Consider the following 19703-nt stretch of genomic DNA (forward strand, 5'->3'; position numbering starts at 1 on the left):
TATATATATATATATTTACAGTATTACTTATTTTGTGTTGTTACTTACAAATTTTTTAAATTCAACTTTAAGCTCTGCAATAACAAGTTCTAAAGCAGGGGAGAAATTATTTGTCGATGGAAAAAAATATGTTATATCAGTAGTATAAATTTTTACATTAACTGAAAAAATATCTTTAAAATGTCTTATTTTAGATTATTATAGCATTGCTACCAATTCTTTTGCATTTACACCATTTTTTGATTTTCTGCACTGAGCATCAAATCTTCCCCATTTGAAAAATATACATTACAATTTTGTACCTTTCTCAGAACTACTTATGTATACACTTGTGTGTGTAAGGAAGAGTTCTCATGCCTTGCTCAGATAAATGGCATCTTGAATTTTCACTATGCTTCAGCCTGATTGTTGTTGTCAGTATACCAGTCAAATATGAGAAATCACACTTTTCTTCTATTAGAGAGATTTGAATTGATTGTGTTAGAACATTCCTTTCGAGAAACATAGTACTTCAATCAGTGTATTATTTATTTTTTTGAATGAGAAATAAAAATTGAAAACATGCTAAATCTTTTGCATTTTAATTAATGGGAGTTTGGTTGATATATAATGATAACAGAATGCTTAAACTCTTTACCCCTTAATTTTTATTTTACAATTCTTTAAATCTGATCCTTCAACTTTCTTGAGAAGTGCTGTTCATACCTTCAACTTTTTTTGTTAGTAGGTGGCATAGTGAAATTTGTTATTAAAATGCTTTCAAAACTTGCAAAAATAGAAAGAAAAAGCAGAATTTTAAACGCATGCACTAAAAAAAAATTGATTGTACAAAACGGGGATCATAATTCTATAAAAGAATGGTTTCAGCATGTTTTGATGATTTGATTTTATAAATTGGCTTATTTTATAACCCAGTAGTTTTATTAGTGGCAGTCATTGTATTAGGTTAGTGATTTGTTCACTTTTTTTATTGATTAAATTGAAATTATAATCTCTGTGTGCTCTCAATGAATTGTTTAACAATATGGTAAAACAAAATTTCGTGTATTGATTGTTTCTATGCATTTTACTAAACAAAATTTTACTTTCATTTAGGTTATGAAACTATAGTTGGAGAGAGAGGTTTGAAGCTTAGTGGTGGTGAGAAACAACGAGTTGCTATTGCTAGAACAATATTGAAAGCTCCATCAATTGTTGTTTTAGATGAGGTATTTATATTAGATTATAAGACGAAGTATCATTACTATGTTTTACCATAAACTTGTATGTTTTATGCTTCTTTTAATTCTAGGCAACATCATCTTTGGATACTCAAACTGAACGTCTCATTCAAAACTCTTTGTCAAAAATTTGTGCCAATAAAACTAGCTTGATTATAGCTCATAGGTACGTTGTTAGTATATATGATTCATGATTTAAATATAGCGTAAGGAAGGAAATAGAAATGTGATTTTTACTACATTTTACTTTTTAAAAAAAACGGGTTTACGACTATTAATGTTCAACTCCAACCCTATCAAGAAGACAAAGGAACTCCTGGATCAAGTTTTGGGAGAAATTTGTCCTCGTGGGGAACTTTTTAATGGAACTAACCCGAATATGTATTATATGGAGAGGAAAACCACAGAAACCTCCCATGGTTAACCTGACGGCAAGGGGACTCTAACCCATGATCCGCCTACCACTGAGGATATTTTACACCAGCACACTGTAGTCGGTGTGAACTGGGTGAGGAATTCATATGGATCAGCCAGTTTTTGGGATTCAAAACTGGTTCACTTCATTTGAAGGCGAACACTTTATCCCCTGAGCCACGACAGCTCGGTTCTACTGGCTGTAGAAAATGGAAGAAGAAAAATTAAAAATTACTACTATCTGCGACAACAATATGGTCTAAGGACAAAATTAACTAATAAACATGCCAATATTTCAGTTAAACTGATCTGTTACGCATCGAAAAATATTGTTTTATAACTTTTCCAATTAGTTGTACACTCAGTTGATAAACTTTGTAACTAAATGTAAAACTTGTGAAAATATGAAATTAAATATCCTCAGAACTCGACAAGCCATATGTTTCTATCGCCTTCTATTTTCCTTCAATTAAATTTTTCAAGTCAACTTTCATTTTTAGGGCCTCCTAGGCCTTTGCAATTAGACTTTTTTTGTTTAAGTTAATTTTGAACCTGATTGAATTCTATTTTTAGATTATCAACTATTATACATGCTGATGAAATTTTAGTTCTAAAAGAAGGAGAAATTGTTGAAAGAGGAAGGTAATGTATTTTCTTTTCAATATTAGATGAAACAATTTTATTGGTAAATTCAATACAATTTTTGAAAGATTCTTTTTATGTTTCAGATAAACAAGATAGAAAACTTATTTTGTTAAATTTAGTGTATTCTTTTCTCTTTTGAATCACAGTTTGTTTTTAAGAAAATAAACCAATTTAAATAAAAATATTTTTAAAAAAATTAAAAGTAAATTGAAAATTTTTTTTTAAAAAAATTCATATTTTCTTACATAGTATAACCTACTTTAAACTATAGTCTTTAAAACATCTGAAATTGTTAAATTTATATAATATTTGCTGTATAGTTTTATGAATTAAGAACTTATGTATAAATTTTTTTTAAAAGTTACCACTTTTTGTTTGTCATAAATTATGCATACTCAAGTTTGACACCTGAAAATAATTATGCATACATATGCTAAAGGACCAAGTAGGAAAAGTTAATATAACATAAAAGGGTACTTTTCCATTATACCGGCGCAAATTTCGCCATGCAGACTTTTTAGCGACCACACTCAGCCGCTGGAACAAATCACACGAAGCAGACTTTATTGGCCACAACACACAGCATACACATAAAATACAGTTAGTAAATGGTTCAAAAAAATTTTTTACTTCGGAGGCATAAACATTTTAATATAGCTTAAATTTTTTCAAATGGGTCCTCTGTTTGCTTTCTCCACATAAATTCCGCAAGATAACTTTCGAGATGATGGCGTACCGTTTCTCTTTGTTTCTCATTTCGCCATTTAACACTACCCCTCGAGTCACTCTATTTTTTGCTTGTGTGTTCCAGTTTCCGGATCGACTAAGATGGACTTATGGTTCACTTTGAAATGTTCGAAACTTTCATCTTCCAGCTTACTAGTCAGTATAATTTCCATGAATCGGAATATATTATAGTTTCTTTTTCGATATTTTCCTTGATTTCCAACTGCTTTTCACACCATTTAACTGAGGTTAATTCTTCGTTCCAACAATAAAAAAACTTTTCAAAAAGCTCAATTTCGATGACTGAAACCATGTGCATTTACGGATACTTCTTTTACAGTGGACAAGATGAAAGGTTGCAACACCATTGAATTTCATCTTCGGTATACCATTTCATTTCATGATTCTTATCAGCAATTGCGATTTCAGCCACAATGCCTTTCTCTTGAAAGAATCTGACCGCTTCTTTCTCTGGTTTGGGCTAATCCCAAATTTTCATTGCTTTTTGCGTAAATTTTTTGTATTAGGAAAAAGACGTCACTGATGATGAGGAAATGGCAGCGACTTGCTTTGAAAATGTGGAGACATAAGGTTACCAGAAGCGATATTCCGTTTGGCTTTGGTTGCATCATTATTGGCGGCTTTATCGCCTGCGCCGGTATAATGGAAAAGTACCCATAAAAGTTATATAATTTGTTATGCCTTTAACTTTTTTATTGTCGATTTTTAAAAATTAAATCTTATGAAATGGGGTAAAAACTATAATTTTTATTTAGACCTAAATAAAAAAATCTCATGTTGAAAACTTTAAATTAAAAACTGAGCTTAACTGGGTATACCATTTTAAAATTTACTGGTTATTTCCACTTGCGTTTTCATGAAAATAAAGTATAGAGGACACAAAAATTTAATGACTAAAATCAAATCAAGGTACAGTGAAACCTCGCCTTATGCACACTCCTCCAATGCGGACAGTTTTTAAAATCCTTTTTAATCTTATATGAATAAATCATTACTTATCTCTCTTCCAGAACAGGCATTTTCAAAACTGGATTTGAACGGTAATGTGAATCTAAAAAAATTCTTTCAGAATCTAAGAAAGACAGCAATTTTTTTCTGTATAAACATGAATTTTACATTTGTTTTTGACAATATAATTATGTACGGGATGGAGCAAACTTAAGCATCTTAAAACTGATTGATTGCATTGGTTATAAATTCTTCATTATATATATGGTTGTATTACATTGACTACGTTTTTGCAACAGCTCAATTCAGAACACTTTAAGTGTAGGTATTACCACATCTTTGTAGCAGATCATACTTCAAGATCAACTTTCTAATAATAGTTCAAAGACGTTGTTTGATTAAAAAAACAGTAAAACGCCGAATATCCAGACCAATCATGACCATCCAGATAATTGAATAACTTTTTAAAACGGTATGAGAATGTTATTCAGTTGTTTCTCTTTGTACTTCCTGCAGGCTTAGAACTGGCAATCGTGGTAGATGCTATTATTGCATGCTAAAAATGGCATGTTTAAAAGATTTAACATTTGTAAACATTTAAATTTTTACAAATTCGACCGACGAAATGTGTTTCAAGATTGACAAAGAGTATTTCAAAACATGTTTCACCTCCTTTTTTCAATTCTTGGAAAAAGAAATGTAACAATTGCCATTACATTAAAACTAAAGAATGAAAGATAGGCTCTTTTCAAGGTCACTGAAGGATTAAAGAAACAATTTTTTTAATCCCTTTCAAATATTCTGAAAATAAATAACCATTTTTGTGGGGGGAAATTTTTTTTTTGGGGGGGAGGTGGAAAAACATGGTCTTTGAATCATCTGGATACTTGGACAATCCAGTAAATTGGCTTCTGGATAATCGTCCTCTACTGTACATGATTTGAAATATCACATAACACTAAGATACTTATGTTTCCCAAAAAATGTTAAATGGAATTGAAAATGCATTGTATAAATAGGTGTTTATATTACATTTTTATACAGTTATCTTTGCATTTTAATCATTATACATTTATTGAACTACCATATTAATTTAGTTAAAACATCAGCATCAGATTACCTAATCAGCATGTTCTTTTCTTAACAGTTTTCATGGTTCAGAGAGTATGTGCTTTACTGACATTTCACTGAATACAGTTATACTTAGGGCCCTAGAAATTATGCGAAAATGCGGAAACCCGCATAATTCACAATTATCCGTATGATTTACAATTTTCCGCATAATCGCAGCATATCTGTATAATTTTTTTTTTTCAGCAAAATGTATTCGTTTACCAGATAAATTTCTCCTTAAGGGTTTTTTTTTTCAATTGAAATATATCTTCCTTTTCAATTCCAAGAATCTTTTTGGTCAGGTGGTCAGATCTTTCCAAGAATCTGACAGAGGTGGACAAATTCACAGGAAACTTTAAGAAATTGTTCAAGCATTGTCCTGCAAGAAAGCGCCGCTATTTAAAGTTTTTAACAGATGACAATAAGAAAGCTAAACTTTGTCCAGCACCAATAAAGACACGGTGGAATTCCTGGTTTAAATCAGTGCAATATCATGCTGAATATTGTAATGTTTACATAGAATTTTTTAGCAGTGAAATAAACCTTACTCCTGACACTGCTTGTCTCAATCAGTGCAAAGTTTTGGTGGAAAGCAAGTACGTTTGCAAAGACTTTCAGTTCATTGCAGAACACGCTCAGATATTAATGGATACTCTTCTCTTTTTCGAAACATGTGGTGTATCTATTCACAAAGCTTACAATAAGATTTTTGATCTGCGGTCTAAACTTCGATGTAATTCTCAGGCATCATACTCACGAAAAGATTCACGCAACGTATTTCTTCAAGAAGTGTTTCACAAAACAATTGCAAAGTTGAATACTTACTACTCTCCAGAACTAGACGTATTCAAAAAACGCGGGCCCAAGTTTAGTCAACCTGCATTAAACTTCATGAAAACTGCTCGAGTTTTCGATCCAGAACAAATAGTCAACCTCAGTATTGAAGACGACGATGCATTCAAGAATATTCGAGGAATGAGTGGTCAAGATATAAAACTCGAGTATGCTGCTTACAAAGAATATGTAAAAGAATGTTCAACCCAGGACTTCTGGAATTCAGAGGTAGTCTCAGAGAGATTTCCAGAACTTAAGAAAAAATCAAGACAAGTGCTCTCAGTGCTTCCTAATTCAGTAGATTGTGAAAGAGCTGTATCCTGCTACGGCCAAATTTTTACAAAACAAAGACAGAGTTTGAAAGAAAATGCAGCTTCTGGACTAACTTCTTCATGCATAATTTTTAAAAGACACCGCATAATTTTTAAAAATCGCCGCATCCTAGCCGCATAATTTTAAAAAAATGTTCGCATAATTTATAGGGCCCTAGTTATACTTAGATTTTCTTTTCTTCATAATTTATGCGCATTCTATATACATATACTACTTACTTATTTGTGTTCTCTCATTTGACTGTTTATTTATTTTAGTCACAGTGAGCTTTTAGAGAGGAATGGTGTTTATGCCAACATGTGGCAGCAGCAGTTGAAAGGAGAAGAAGATGAAAAGAAAGGAGAAGAAGATGAAAAATAAATGTTGCTAATTTATTCAGTCTTAAAAGTCTCAAACTGGAAGACAACTGCCAGGCAGAGACAGGCCTGGAGGAAGTTGATTGAGAAGGCCAGGGCCCACCCGGGGCTGTCGTGCCATTGAGGAAGGAAGGAATTTATTAGATCAAAATTCTATGTAGTCAAAAATATTTATTCATTGTAAATAAATGTTTATTTTTTAAATGCTTCCTCACTTTTTAAGAAATACACTTTGCTACAATTAAGTTTAATGAATTACAGTAAAAAGTGAACATTCATATAAAAAATACAATTATTTCAACTGTTAAACATTTCATAAAATTATGAAAAATATCAACATAAATATTTTTATCATTTTTTTTTCATAACAAATTCTTCTGGAAATGACTTTTAAAAAAGTACATACAAACAGCAAGGAACAAAGATAACAATTTTTGAAAACATGTTTCATTTTTCAGTCTAGCACCAAAATATCGTAAGTTGTTTTATAATTAGCAAATATTCAACAAACAACAAGTTATTTCAACTTTATCAACAAAAAATAACAATATATTTTGTACTAAAAACAAGTGAAAAATGTCTTGATTTTTATTTTGAACCACTATGAAGCCTATAATACATTTTTTCATTTATAATTCAACGGTTTTTTCTGCAATCAAGATACAAAATCAAACATTTCAAAAAACAAATAATGGGTGATACTTTACTAGTAAAGTATACAAAGACATTGAAGCTTGAACAAAAGAATTTTCTTATTTTTATATTAAATTCTATTTGAACAGTTTATTGTTAATTTCAGAAAATCCGAACCATATTATCAATTTAATAAATTATGTTCAAATAAATGTTTATAATTCAACATTTATTATTTTAGTGAAATAAAGATGAATGATGAGATGATAAATAGGTTTTTATGACATTTTATAATTTCTTTTTAATAATATCACAATAGATATTATAAACAATGTAAAAAAGGCTAATATAGAACAAGCTTATAAAATTATATAGAGGAACAAAACTTATAATCAAGACAAGCATAAGGTTTACTGCTGAGTGTGATTAAAAGTTTTTTTTAAAAAAAAAAAAAAAAAAACTTTGACTAGAAAAATATAGTCTAAGTTGTAAAATATTCTATTTATAAATAACTTTATTTTAACTACTAAATAGTTTCTTTTAAAAATATTGAACTTCGTTGAAATAACAATGAATTCATTTGAAAAAAAATTTAAATTACTTTTAAAATACAGGATTAAATGAAATTTCCAGAAATGTTACATTTCAATTTAAATTATCATGGAATTAATTTGAAGAAAAAAAGGGGGAATATAAATTAATTTGGCATAACTCGAATTATTGGTCAAAGAGATGATTAAGATTTCTCGTTAAAAACTACATATGTAGCTTAACTTTTGAAGAATTTTGATTAGATTTGAAATGAGAATTTTATTGATCTTAGAAGTAAGATTGATAAAAGGCATCTAAGCTTGAATGAAGAAATAATCAAAGCATGCTATGTTTTTAAATTGTAACATCAGTTAAATTTTAAAGAATAATACAAATAAGTAGACTAAGATAGTAAAATAATTTTAAACATTTCATTTTATTACAATTATTTATTGATTTAAGTTAAACTTATGAGATTCACAGGTTTTTTTATAAATGAAAAAATATTATTCTATAAATCAGATATGATATCTAGTGGAGAATCTTTTGAAAAATTTCACCTCTCTGTATGACAGTTTTTGTTTCTTAAATTGAAAACACTTTTTATCCCTAAACTTACTCATTACAGGGCTCCCACAGGTCAAGTAGAAAAGGGAAAACCTGGAATTGTCGGGGAATTTTATTTTAGTTCCAAAAATCAGGTAAAATTGCAGTATTTTACAAAAACCTAGAAAATTCCTATATCATACCTAGAAGATAACCAGTCTTTAAATTGTCAATAACAGTAATAAATTATTGAGATTGGAGTTAAATAATTCTAGCATCTATTACAATTACTTGTTATAAAAATTTCACATTTTAGTTCAACTGACATGTTCCCATTCTCATTCAAAAAAAAATTTCCTCACAAAATCTAATATTTGGCATTACAAATAAATAAATAAAAAAGTTTTCTGAGGAAAAATTCCATGGTAGAGATAAAATATGAACTGGATTTTCTGTAATTTACCTGATATACCTGGAAAAGTCAATGAATTGTTTGTCTGAAATAGAGTGGGAACCCTGTCATTACATTTAATCAAAATACTGATAAATAACAAGTCCCATATGTCTTAACAATTGAAAAGTGAACAAAAGCAGCAGTTTTTAAAAATAAATTAAGTGCAAAAAATAATAAATAAAGTATTGAGGTAAAAACTAAGTAAAAGTCTGTTTTCAAAAATAAGCTAAAAAAGCACATGAATTAATGATTCCACTGGGAAAGTTTTTCACTAAGTATTGATTAAGTTTCTAAATGCATTCCCTTTTTATGTTAACTTTAAAAAATATCAGATAAAAAATTCAACAGCTCATCTTACAAACACATAAGACTAAAAAAGCAAATAAAACAATAACAAATTTTTAAAAGGAAAAATCACAATTAAGTTAATGCTTCATCAACATCTATTACTATTATAAAATATTGGTAACAGTAATACAACAAAAACTAAGTCTAATTTCTGTCACAACCTATTAATAAATATAGTTATTGCTATCATCTACAATATAAGTTCATCTTCCTGTATACATGAACCAGACCTAGACTGATTAAACATATACTTTCTATAAAAAAAACTGTCTTCCAAATGAATAAATAAGTAAATGAGCTTTATTTTCTTTCAAAGAACAGGCACACTTTCTTTAATACCTGTTACTTCTCAATAAACTGCGACCAAAATTTAGAGCAATTTTCCTTTGGTTTTGATATTTTCCCCATGCACCAAAAGGAACGATCACAGCAGTTGTATTATCTTCAGACCCAAACTGTAATGCCTGATCTGTGACGAATCCTGCCCCCTCGAATGGGTCATGGCAAGTGTTCACGGCATCACATATTTCTTGATCACTCATTGAAAAGTTAACACCGTCTGTAGTTAATATCAAAAATGAATCTCTGCCATGTTTAACCTAAAAATAAATTACAGATTTTAAAAAAGAAAAAATGTGTCTTAAGTAATTAATTAGTATCTCACTTGATGATTTAAAAACTGCATAAGCTTCAAACCATTGAAGGTGATAATAAAAAAGAAACATATTTAAAGCGCTAAAAAATTGGCTTCCATTCTCACAAAGAATAACGCTAGAAAAATGTAATTTTTTAGTACTATATTTTGAAGCAAATGAAGCTTTTTTAATCATCAAGTAATTCTTTCCACATACATTTCTTAGGATTGTTCATTAAATATCCAACTTTGTCTTATTGTTACTTACAAATCATTAAGCTAGAAAATGAAGAAATGCATTTAGATACTCTAGATTCCAATCTTAGTTTCCATTAGATAATTATGTTTCAAATGTAAAAAAAAAAAAATTGGGGGAAATTTGAAAGTTAGATAATTTTTAAAAATGTGTTGCCGTTTTATAAAAGAATACTTAATTTCTGATTCTAAGTATATGTTATATTTAAAAGTATAAAAGGACAACAAAAGACATGTTTTACAGACCTAAAAAATTTCATATAACTGAGAAAGGACGTTGATAATTAATTATAAAATACACCTTATATCTCATTGAAAATTCAATTTGTTGTATAAATTGACTCCTATTTTTGATTAGGAGATAGAAAATTTTGGGTGTATAAGTCAATGCTGAAGAAGCCAAATGTAAAAACTTCTAAAATTAAAAACGTTAAAAAAATTAAGTCAGCAATAAAAACTTCAAGTTAAAAATATTTCACATTAATCTTTCTTGATATGACACATTAACATAAATTGATACAGAATTATTAATACCGTCACATTCTCTATTATAATGCATTGATATTTCATGAACAACGAATGTTTAACTTTAATTGGATCCCCTGATTTTCGTAAAATTTTGAGAGTTTTAAAAGTCGACTTCTACACCAGATATAGGATAATTATCAAAGAAAATAAAGGTGAAATAATTTTTTTCACTATATCATCATTATTATTTTACACACAAAAAAAAATTATAATTTCCTGAACACACTTCTTTTAAACTTTTGGGAAATTTAATCGCCCTTGAAATATTCCTTTTTATTATCAATAATTTTATTGATAAAAATATAAATTTAAAATCTGTAAAAATATTGAAGTTGTAAGTAGGGAATTGTAATAAGATTTAGTTTAATTTTTCCCTTTTGGTACAAAAGCATTCTATAATTTTCTTGTACCTGCATTACATTAAAATTTTTACAATTCTGAAACTTGATAAATATATTGTTTACACATACACAAAAAATAAAGTTTTGAATATCAAAATTTTAAAAAAAATCATTTTAGATATCTACTATTCATTAGATTCTTCTAAGGATACACTTTTTTTTTTCTTTGACAATGCGTCGCATAATTTAAAAACTAGAGAAAGTAAAAACTTACTTCTAAAGATCTTGTGTCTGGTTGAGCTGAGACTCCATAAGGTTTTAAATCCAAATCTCCTAAGCTTCGAGTCATTGCTAATCTCCCATTTACGAGATGCTGACCTAAGTTATCTGATTTAATTGTACCAGACGATTTTAAAATTCTTTCCTGCAAAAAATTTATTAATAAATTACTAATGATACCCTATATACTTGATCAAAAATATTTATTTGTACTTAAATAAAAAGAGAAGCAAATTAAATTACCATAACATAGGATTCTAACTTTTATGAAGACTAAGTTTTATTTTCTACTTTATAAACACAATGCTATATCCATGTTCACTAGAATCCCCAAAATGAATAGTTCATTTTAAAAAAGAGTTCAAATTATAATTAAGATCCACTTTTTTGTCCTTCACCAAAAAAAAATCTTATCTTAATAATATATCTAATCCTTAATTAAAGTCAAAATTAGAGATCGCCATTTGATATTTTTGATTAAAATTTTAATAAATTTCATTATATGTTATGATTCAAAGACTAAGTGGAATACAGTTGACAATTCAGTTTTTTGTGATCATTGAAAGAAAATATATAAATCCTTCCAACAACAGAAATTAAAATAAACAAATTATTTCAAAGCATACTTGTTTACATTAAAAGTAGACTTTTATGAGAACTATTATCAAGCCAATCTCAAAGTAGAATTTGAAAATTGTTACTATATCAGGAAAGAAACCCAGGTATGTAATTTTTTTCACTCAAAGCAAAATTTACATAAGCACTTTTTATAGTAGGTAAAAGAAAAAAAACAGGTCATTTTTCAGAGCAGTATGCATATAACAGACTACTTTTAAAAAAAAAGGGCAAATCAGAAACTAGAAAACATATAATTTCCCTACTTAAACATAATAAAGTCAATTTTTATCACAAAAGAATAATAAAAACTTTATTTTAAATTTCAGAATTACTTAAAATAATAAGTTTTAACAATTTCCAACATAATTTTATTAATGGAATGCAGAACGACTTATAATACATAGTTTAATTTCATTGATAGAAAATTTTGATAGAGATTCAGCAATAAAAAAATAACCAGTATCAATGAGTAAATATTCCTGCATGCTTATATCTAATTAAAATATGTAATGAAGTTCAAAACTTCCTTAATAAAAACAAATTTTAAACTAAGCGGTAGAGTAATTTTGAAAAGTAAATACTGTGAATATGCTGTTTAATATTTTGGTGCAAAAGTAATTTATTAGGTGATCCTTCAATTCACTATTTATAAATTTTATGATATGATTACTGTATTGTTTATTGAAATCTATCATAATATAAATCTAATGAAAAAGTATTAATAATCTAATTAATAATTGTGTAACTACAAAACTCCTCCCTATAAGGATTGTTACTGCATTTGTTGAAAACAATAAATAAGCATATGACCTAAATTAACCACAACCATAAAATTTTTTAATTAAGTTTCTTTTTCATAAAATGACTGAATTCTCAGAAAGTTTTAAACAATGAATCCTGCGCATAAGGCTTAACCTCACATATGATTAGTGAATGGTCTCTAAGTTTAAACAATCATACTTTAAGATTTTTAATATCACTAAAAAGGGTGTAGGGAAAATAAAAGATATTGGATCAAAAATGCAAATCTTGTAATTCTTCAAATTGATTATTTTAAAATATGTATTTGTTTGTTTTGAACATACACAAAATAACAGGACAAAAACTAAAAATATGAACAAATAGGGTCAAAACATTTTTCATGAAGAATATCAGGACAACTATAAATCCTAAGTTAGTTAAAACCAAATGGAATATTTAAAAAAAGTAACACAAATTCAATTCTTCAGAGAAAGCAGTTTTCAGTCTAAAAATAATAGTGACTAAGGATATGTCATAATTAAGTAACATTTTCTCAAAAAATCCACTGTTGGTGGAAAATTATCAGATTTTTTTTAATTATTGGGCAACTGAGAAGAGTTTGATAAAATTCTTCTATTTTTCTTGAATAGAATAGAGAAAAATAGCTGAGCAATACAGAAAATATCTGAATGAAAACGTCTGAATCAATGAAAATGTCAGAAAAGTAATATCTAATGTTTTTCCATTGTTATATCATATTCTTTAAAGCATAGTTAAAGATTTCACGTGTTATTTAAAATAAAGCAATATGTTTACTAACAAAATAATTATTAAAAATAAATGAAAAGGAAACTAAACTTATCATGAAATTACGTTAACATGGCAAGTTCTTTTACTTCTATTTTCTCACATAAATGCGAAAGATAAATAAAATAAAAAAAAACATTTAAAAAAAATAGATCTCTACCAAAATTTGAAATGAAAACTTTTTGTAACAAACCTTTTCACTTTTTAAATTTGCAGTGTGATCTGTAGTAAGTTTTCTTGCTTCACCATCACGGCAAAGCATGGCTCTGCTGTCTCCTACATGACCAATCACAAGTTCAATGCTGTTTCTTAAAAGACAAACAGTAGCAGTAGTTCCTGAACTGGCAGCTTCTTTTTCTGAAACAAAGTCAAGTTTTTATTTTTTTTAAATTGATCATTAATTAATTAAAAAGTACTAGCTAAAAGATACCAAACAACTTGAATCATAAACAAATATAAATATCTATAACTCAGAGGTTTGTGACTAGTTAAACCCAGGTAGCACAGTTAAAAGATTTCAGCATTTGTAATTTAGAAGTATGACATTTCAAACAATCTATTGTCTGAATAGATTTTTTCTTACCTAAATTTTTCCTTCAAATACATGACATACATTTAGTAGCTGTGGTCAGTAACTAATGGCTACAAAGCAATATTATAGAGTTCATGTTTTGCATTATTTAATCCACTAGCTAAATCTGTTCATTTTTGCACAATTTTCTAATGAAGAAAGTTTTGAGATAATTCTTATTATGTATTACAAACCCTTTCAAAATTTTGAACTATCATGAAGATCAATAGTGTTTAAATTTTATTAAACACTAAAAGTGTTGTTGGGGTGATTCTGATTGTGTTTTGCCATTTCATATGTTGTTTTTAAAGATACATGTGAGCTTCGAAGCTAATATTTTTTCACTTTTTCTAAAATGTTTCTAAGTATACCGTATCAAAATTTCATGCATTTATGTTGATTATTAAAATAAATAGTCATAAAACTACTTAAAACAGACAAAAGCGGTCATTATGGCCCCTGTAAGAAAAACTTTAATTTTTGAATTTACAATACTTCAAACCTTGTGAAAATGATTTGTAGAACAGAAATGGGGGGGTCCACCCTGTTAAAAAAATTACATGCATTAGTTTCCATTAACTTATATAGTACTTTAGATTTGATGATCAAAATAGATCAGTTGAGCTCTTATTGAGTTAATATAATAATCATTATATAATTATAATAATATAAATATTCTTTTACAATCCTGAACAAGAAAGAACTGAAAGGCTGTTTCTGAAATAAAATTATTTTTTTTATATTACTTTTCTGCTGTCTAGGATTTGATGTAAGTACACGTCTATATCTAGTAACCAGAGAATGTATGTAATCGATGAGCAGAATGAAGTATATACAACAAACATCAGACAGGGTATCAAAATAAGCAGTTTGATAAGTTAGTGCACATGTGAGGATATCTTTTTGAAATTATCTCTGATAATTTCACACTGTGTTACATATTTTTTATACTATTATTAGAATTGTTTTTATTTAAAGGATTAAAAGAGCTCACCTGGACAGTTAAAAATAACATGTCTGGCAAAGGCATTATTCACTTCTTGAAAGGAATACTGAAGAATAGTTTCTAAGTCCCTCTCACCCCTAGTTAACCAATATTTAATATAATTCTCCATATGCTCACTACAAAAATCTGCACATTCCGTTCCTCCATGGCCATCAAACACAGCAAAATACAACAACTCAGGTTGGAGCTCTAAAACCCTAAAAAAAAAAAAAATTATAAAAAAATTAAACAAAAAAGATCTATAAGATTAACAAAATGTCATTTAAAAAATGCTATATTTTATTACTCCTCAATAACTAAAATAACTTAGTTTAATAATATATTTACAATAAATTTTAAAACTATAAGAAAATCAATATTTTTTTTTTTAAATGTACTAAAATGCTTAATAAATTTTCATTTTTTAGAAAAGAATCATAAGTCATTGGATTAAAATCCATGATATAATTATAAAAACCAGTTAATTTATATATGAACTCATTAATTGATAAAAGACACCTGTTTGCTTTTTTAAGAGCGATTTGCTATTTTATGCTAACAAGAAAGGCGATTTGCTATTTTATGCTAGCAATGCTTAAGTAAGTCTCTAACTCTTTCTTATCAAAAAAAGTTTCTTCAAAAAAATGCAAAAAATTCTCACAAAATATTTTGAAATAACGTTTATTATAGAAGTGAAAAATCTGAAAAAAAATTACTCCAAAAAATTTAAAAAAATATATGAAATAAATTAAAATGAAAATTTTGTTTTCATGAAAAGTAACATCTCCTAAAATCCTAAATTTCTTAAAATTAGACTATTAGAATATAAATCATAGTCAAACTAAAAAACAAGAAGTTGCAACTTTCCTACGTACGCTTGGATAAGGGTTCGTAACTTGCTATTTTTGGTGACAAGGTGGAGAAAGAAACCATAAGTGCAAAAAATATGCTTAGATAATATTTGAGCAGCTCTTTAACCTACAGGCAGTTTCGAAATTTTGATTTTTATTTCTTCGAAATATTTACAATGTTTTTATACAATTTTGGTTCAAGCCATCTTACTCTCCAATCATAAAATTGTTGCATAAAGGGTCATTTTTCTATTATAAATATTTCTATATTACCTACTCATTCATATTCATATTTATCTAAAATTTGCAACAAAAAAAATCTATATACAGGTCTGTTTGTAGGTAGGGGAAGATTTCTGTATCGTGATCTGTGGCAAAAGAATCACCAAGTCTTAGCAATGTCTTGCAAGTAACNGCTTGGCAACTTCAAAGCAACATCTCGCAAGTAATCATTAAAAAAAAAAAACATTACAGGAGGGACCAATTTGAAGGATATAACTCATAGCCACCTGCATGCAAGCTTCTACATGTTTCTTTTTAAAAAAAAAAAAAAAAAAAAAAAAAAAAAACTTTGCCATCTAGGCTATTATAGTTGGCATGGCAGAACATGATATATTCTGTAAAATTTACGCCCACCGTTATTCTAAAAACTCAAAATCTATATCGTACACAAGAACTGCTGTTGGCAAAACATGGAATACTAAATATGTAATAAGAATATAATTAATGTTCACGTTCACACTTTTACAATTCTTCTTCCTCTCATTGGCACGACAGAACAGGATGGGCCTTGGCCTTCTCAACAAGCCTATGCCAAGACATTCTTCCCTTAGCCAAGGTTCTCCAGTTTATTATCTTTAAGACTTGTAGGTCCTTTTCAAGGCAGTCTAAAAATCTTAGGTTTGGTGGTCCTCTTTTTCTTGTACCTGTTGGCCAGGCACTGAAAACTTTTTTTGAGAACATGATATATACCCTTTAGATAGAAAAAGAGTGAGGTTTTTTACATGCGCAAAGATTTGGATGAATTTAAAAAAAAAAATTATAGATTTCTACATGCAGAATCACAGGTGGGTTAACCAAAATATAGTAGTACATAAAACGATTAAATAAAAATTTATTGAAAATTTTTTATTCAATTTTAATCAGTATAATTAGTAAAAAAAAGGATGCACTAATTTTAGAATACCTGTATCTATCTTCATTAGAAATTCGTCTTCCTATGTTGCTAGCTGATCCAACATTTCCCACAGATATTTTAGGAATTGGTTTACCATGCTCTATACTAGCTTGCAGTAATAGGGGAAGATCAATTCTATTATCCCAAGTGCCGAATGTGTCAAAATTTTCTTGTTCATCGCGATGATTGGCTGTGGTAAGTTTCAATGCTTTTTGGTGCAATTTGTATGATCTTGAGGAAACATTACGTTTAGTACAAATCCTAAAAGAAGATTTCAAATTTATGAACAGTCTTAATGCCATCTTTTCAATTTAGGAAATGGGTACGGAACTCTACTTAAATCGCAATATCTCATAACGATTTCATCAGTCGTATCAAATTATATTAAAATGCTTTAATTATAACAGTAAATAAAATAATTATATTAGCTTTATGAATCACTGCAAATAATAAGGTAAAATAAGCAAATTTTGTTCAGATAAATACTTTTTATTGGCCAGGTAAACAAATTAATTTAACATACGATTTATGACAAAATTGTTTTGATAGTTGTTTTCCTTTTTGTTTTCTTCATTTGATACGTTTCCAGCTGCCTATTTTTATTAAATTAAAGCTTCTTTTATTTGTTTTTTTAAAAAGGAAGTTATATTTATCTTTTTTTTACAATATTAAAATGAAATTCATTTGAAACAAGCAGTTTAAATTACAAACCCCTGAAAAAGGTTCTAATTTGTCTTCTTTTTGTTATTCTAAGTCAAATTGACTTTTGCAAAATTTGATGATGTGGTCAAAATTCTGGCATCGTTTAATAAATGTGCTGTTTATGTTTTGGAATGTAAGGTAAATAAGTGTCAAAAAAATTCGCAATTTCTTATAATTTATATTTGATTATTCGTTATTCGATTGTGCTAATTATTTAACAGACTATTGTTATTTAATATGAATTTGGGGAATATAATGACAGATAACTGTTTCTCCTACTAGTGAATTTTAAAGGAAGCCTTTTTTTTTAATTATTAAATGTGCTGACTTCATTAAATATTACCATTATAAAATATTTCTTTGGATGATTTATTAATCTAAAAGTAAACTAATTTGCAGAATCTATTTTTAATTTAAATTTTAACAATTAATAAATATTACTATTGCATCACTTGATTTAAAGGCGTGCTTACAGTTATTCTATTTCCTGTAAAAAAAAATTCATCGATTTCTTTAATTATAGCCTTTTAAATTATTATTTAAGAAATTCAAGCTATGGTATTTTGTTGAATTCAACATTTCTGATATTATTATAATGAACGTGTTATCTACCAATCTGGCTGGTAAAATATAATGGTCATCGCATACTTGGAATCACAGTTTGCATTTATATCAGCAAGAAACAATAAATAAGAAATTTCTAACTTTTTAATTAATTTCTTTTTCTACAATTCTCTGTTAGTTTTGAACATAAATTAACATGAAAGTAGGTTCAAGAATATGTATAGCGACAGTGTGACTTCTTGATGTGCTGACCTTAATCTATTATAATAAAAATTATCTTAAATGTAATTAGCCTTTTCACATTATATAGGCAGTTTGATCTAGTAGAGCTTATTGGTCATATACAGTTTATCCTTTGAGCTTAAAGATATAATCAAGAAAAAAAATTTCTTACCTGAAAAACTAGAGCCATTGAGAATAATTATAGGTTTAGGATCATTTTTTTCCTCTGTCCATTTAAACTTATTTCTGTTGAAATGTTTTGATTTAAAAATTATTAAGAGTTTATAGTTGGTGCTCTCCCTTTTTTTGGCGATTTCTTACGTTCCTATAAGAAAAAAGGAAAATTTGAGTGAAACTTGAATGACATTTTCTAATAATAAAGTATTTAGGTCAAAATAATAAGATAATAGAAGATTTTATGTACAGCAGAGTTCTTCCTTGGAATAAAAAAGAGTGGGATGCTTCCTCGCAGAAAAGGGCACTCACCACCGTTAAAAATTATCAAAATATGTAACATTATGTAATAACTGAATTTGATTCTCAATTTTTTAACTACCCTCTTATGTGATTTTGCGTGTATATTTCACAAAGTAATTTTCACTAATTATCAAAGTAGCAGAAAAATTTGAAGCTTTTGAAAAATAATTAAAGACAATCTCAGTGTATAAATTTTCTTCAAACAAAGTAAACTAATAAAAGAGGATTAAGTGAGGAACAACTTTAAAGCTATTTTTTATATTTTAAATGATGAGAAAATAAATTAGTATAATTATCAAAATAATTATTTAAAATCTTGAGAAAATAAACATTTAAAGGTGCATTTCTAAATAAAGGTTTTTTTTTTTTAAACAAAATAATGGTAAAGTTTAAAACCATTGGAAAATTCATTTAATTTACCCTCCATCCAAACAAAAGATATGAATATCTCTTGGTCTGAATATCATGCAAATTTTAACTATTTAGCTGGAAAATGAAAGAATGAAATTAAAAATTAAAGTTAAATAATTTTCAGTAACTAAAAAAATCAGATTAAGACTTTTCATTAAAGCAGGTGATTAAGAAAACAAACTTTTCCTGAAAAAATAAAATAAAAAGATTGCTTTACTAAGGAATGGCTGCTTATTTTTACAAGAAGGGCACATTTATGAAGATCAAGGGAGAGACGAGCCTTCTAAAATCAAAGAACATTTAGGGTGAACACTGTGTACGATAAAAGCTTCAAAGTACAATACTCAATCTAAAGAGCACCAGATTCTACTTATTAACCAAAAAAATTTAAAATTGAACATTGTTTAAGAAAACTATT

General features: G+C 27.8%; 3 protein-coding genes across 7 annotated transcripts in view; 2 read left to right on the forward strand and 1 right to left on the reverse strand.

Moving 5' to 3' along the window:
• The window catches only part of LOC107443534 (ABC transporter ATP-binding protein/permease Hmt-1), a 36606-nt gene extending 29792 nt beyond the window's left edge, over positions 1–6814 (forward strand). For 2 of the 4 annotated variants that reach the window (XM_071182485.1, XM_071182483.1), the window contains exons 17-21: positions 1096–1208; positions 1292–1386; positions 2208–2276; positions 6512–6632; positions 6755–6814. In XM_071182485.1, the coding sequence (XP_071038586.1) occupies positions 1096–1208; positions 1292–1386; positions 2208–2276; positions 6512–6614 (380 nt within the window). In that variant the 3' untranslated portion in view covers positions 6615–6632; positions 6755–6814. Of the gene's footprint in view, positions 1–1095; positions 1209–1291; positions 1387–2207; positions 2277–6511 lie in introns of all 4 variants that reach the window. The other 2 variants (XM_043051848.2, XM_071182484.1) reach the window with 1 other exon arrangement.
• LOC107443533 (protein phosphatase Mn(2+)-dependent 1K) lies at positions 6762–17479 on the reverse strand (the record flags this gene model as incomplete). Its single annotated transcript, XM_043051844.2, has 6 exons — positions 6762–9721; positions 11155–11304; positions 13519–13682; positions 14891–15099; positions 16919–17170; positions 17433–17479. Coding segments are annotated over 6 exons (1089 nt in total), but the record flags the coding sequence as incomplete, so codon positions are not given.
• Positions 17480–17553: 74 nt separating this feature from the next.
• The window catches only part of LOC107443532 (polyhomeotic-proximal chromatin protein), a 33519-nt gene continuing 31369 nt past the window's right edge, over positions 17554–19703 (forward strand). The window contains exon 1 of one of the 2 annotated variants that reach the window (XM_043051846.2): positions 17554–17749. The gene's annotated coding sequence lies outside the window, so the exon portion shown is untranslated. Of the gene's footprint in view, positions 17995–19703 lie in introns of both variants that reach the window. The other variant, XM_043051847.2, reaches the window with a different exon arrangement.

The sequence above is a fragment of the Parasteatoda tepidariorum genome, chromosome 6, assembly GCF_043381705.1.
Source record: "Parasteatoda tepidariorum isolate YZ-2023 chromosome 6, CAS_Ptep_4.0, whole genome shotgun sequence".
NCBI classification, from domain to species: domain Eukaryota; kingdom Metazoa; phylum Arthropoda; class Arachnida; order Araneae; family Theridiidae; genus Parasteatoda; species Parasteatoda tepidariorum.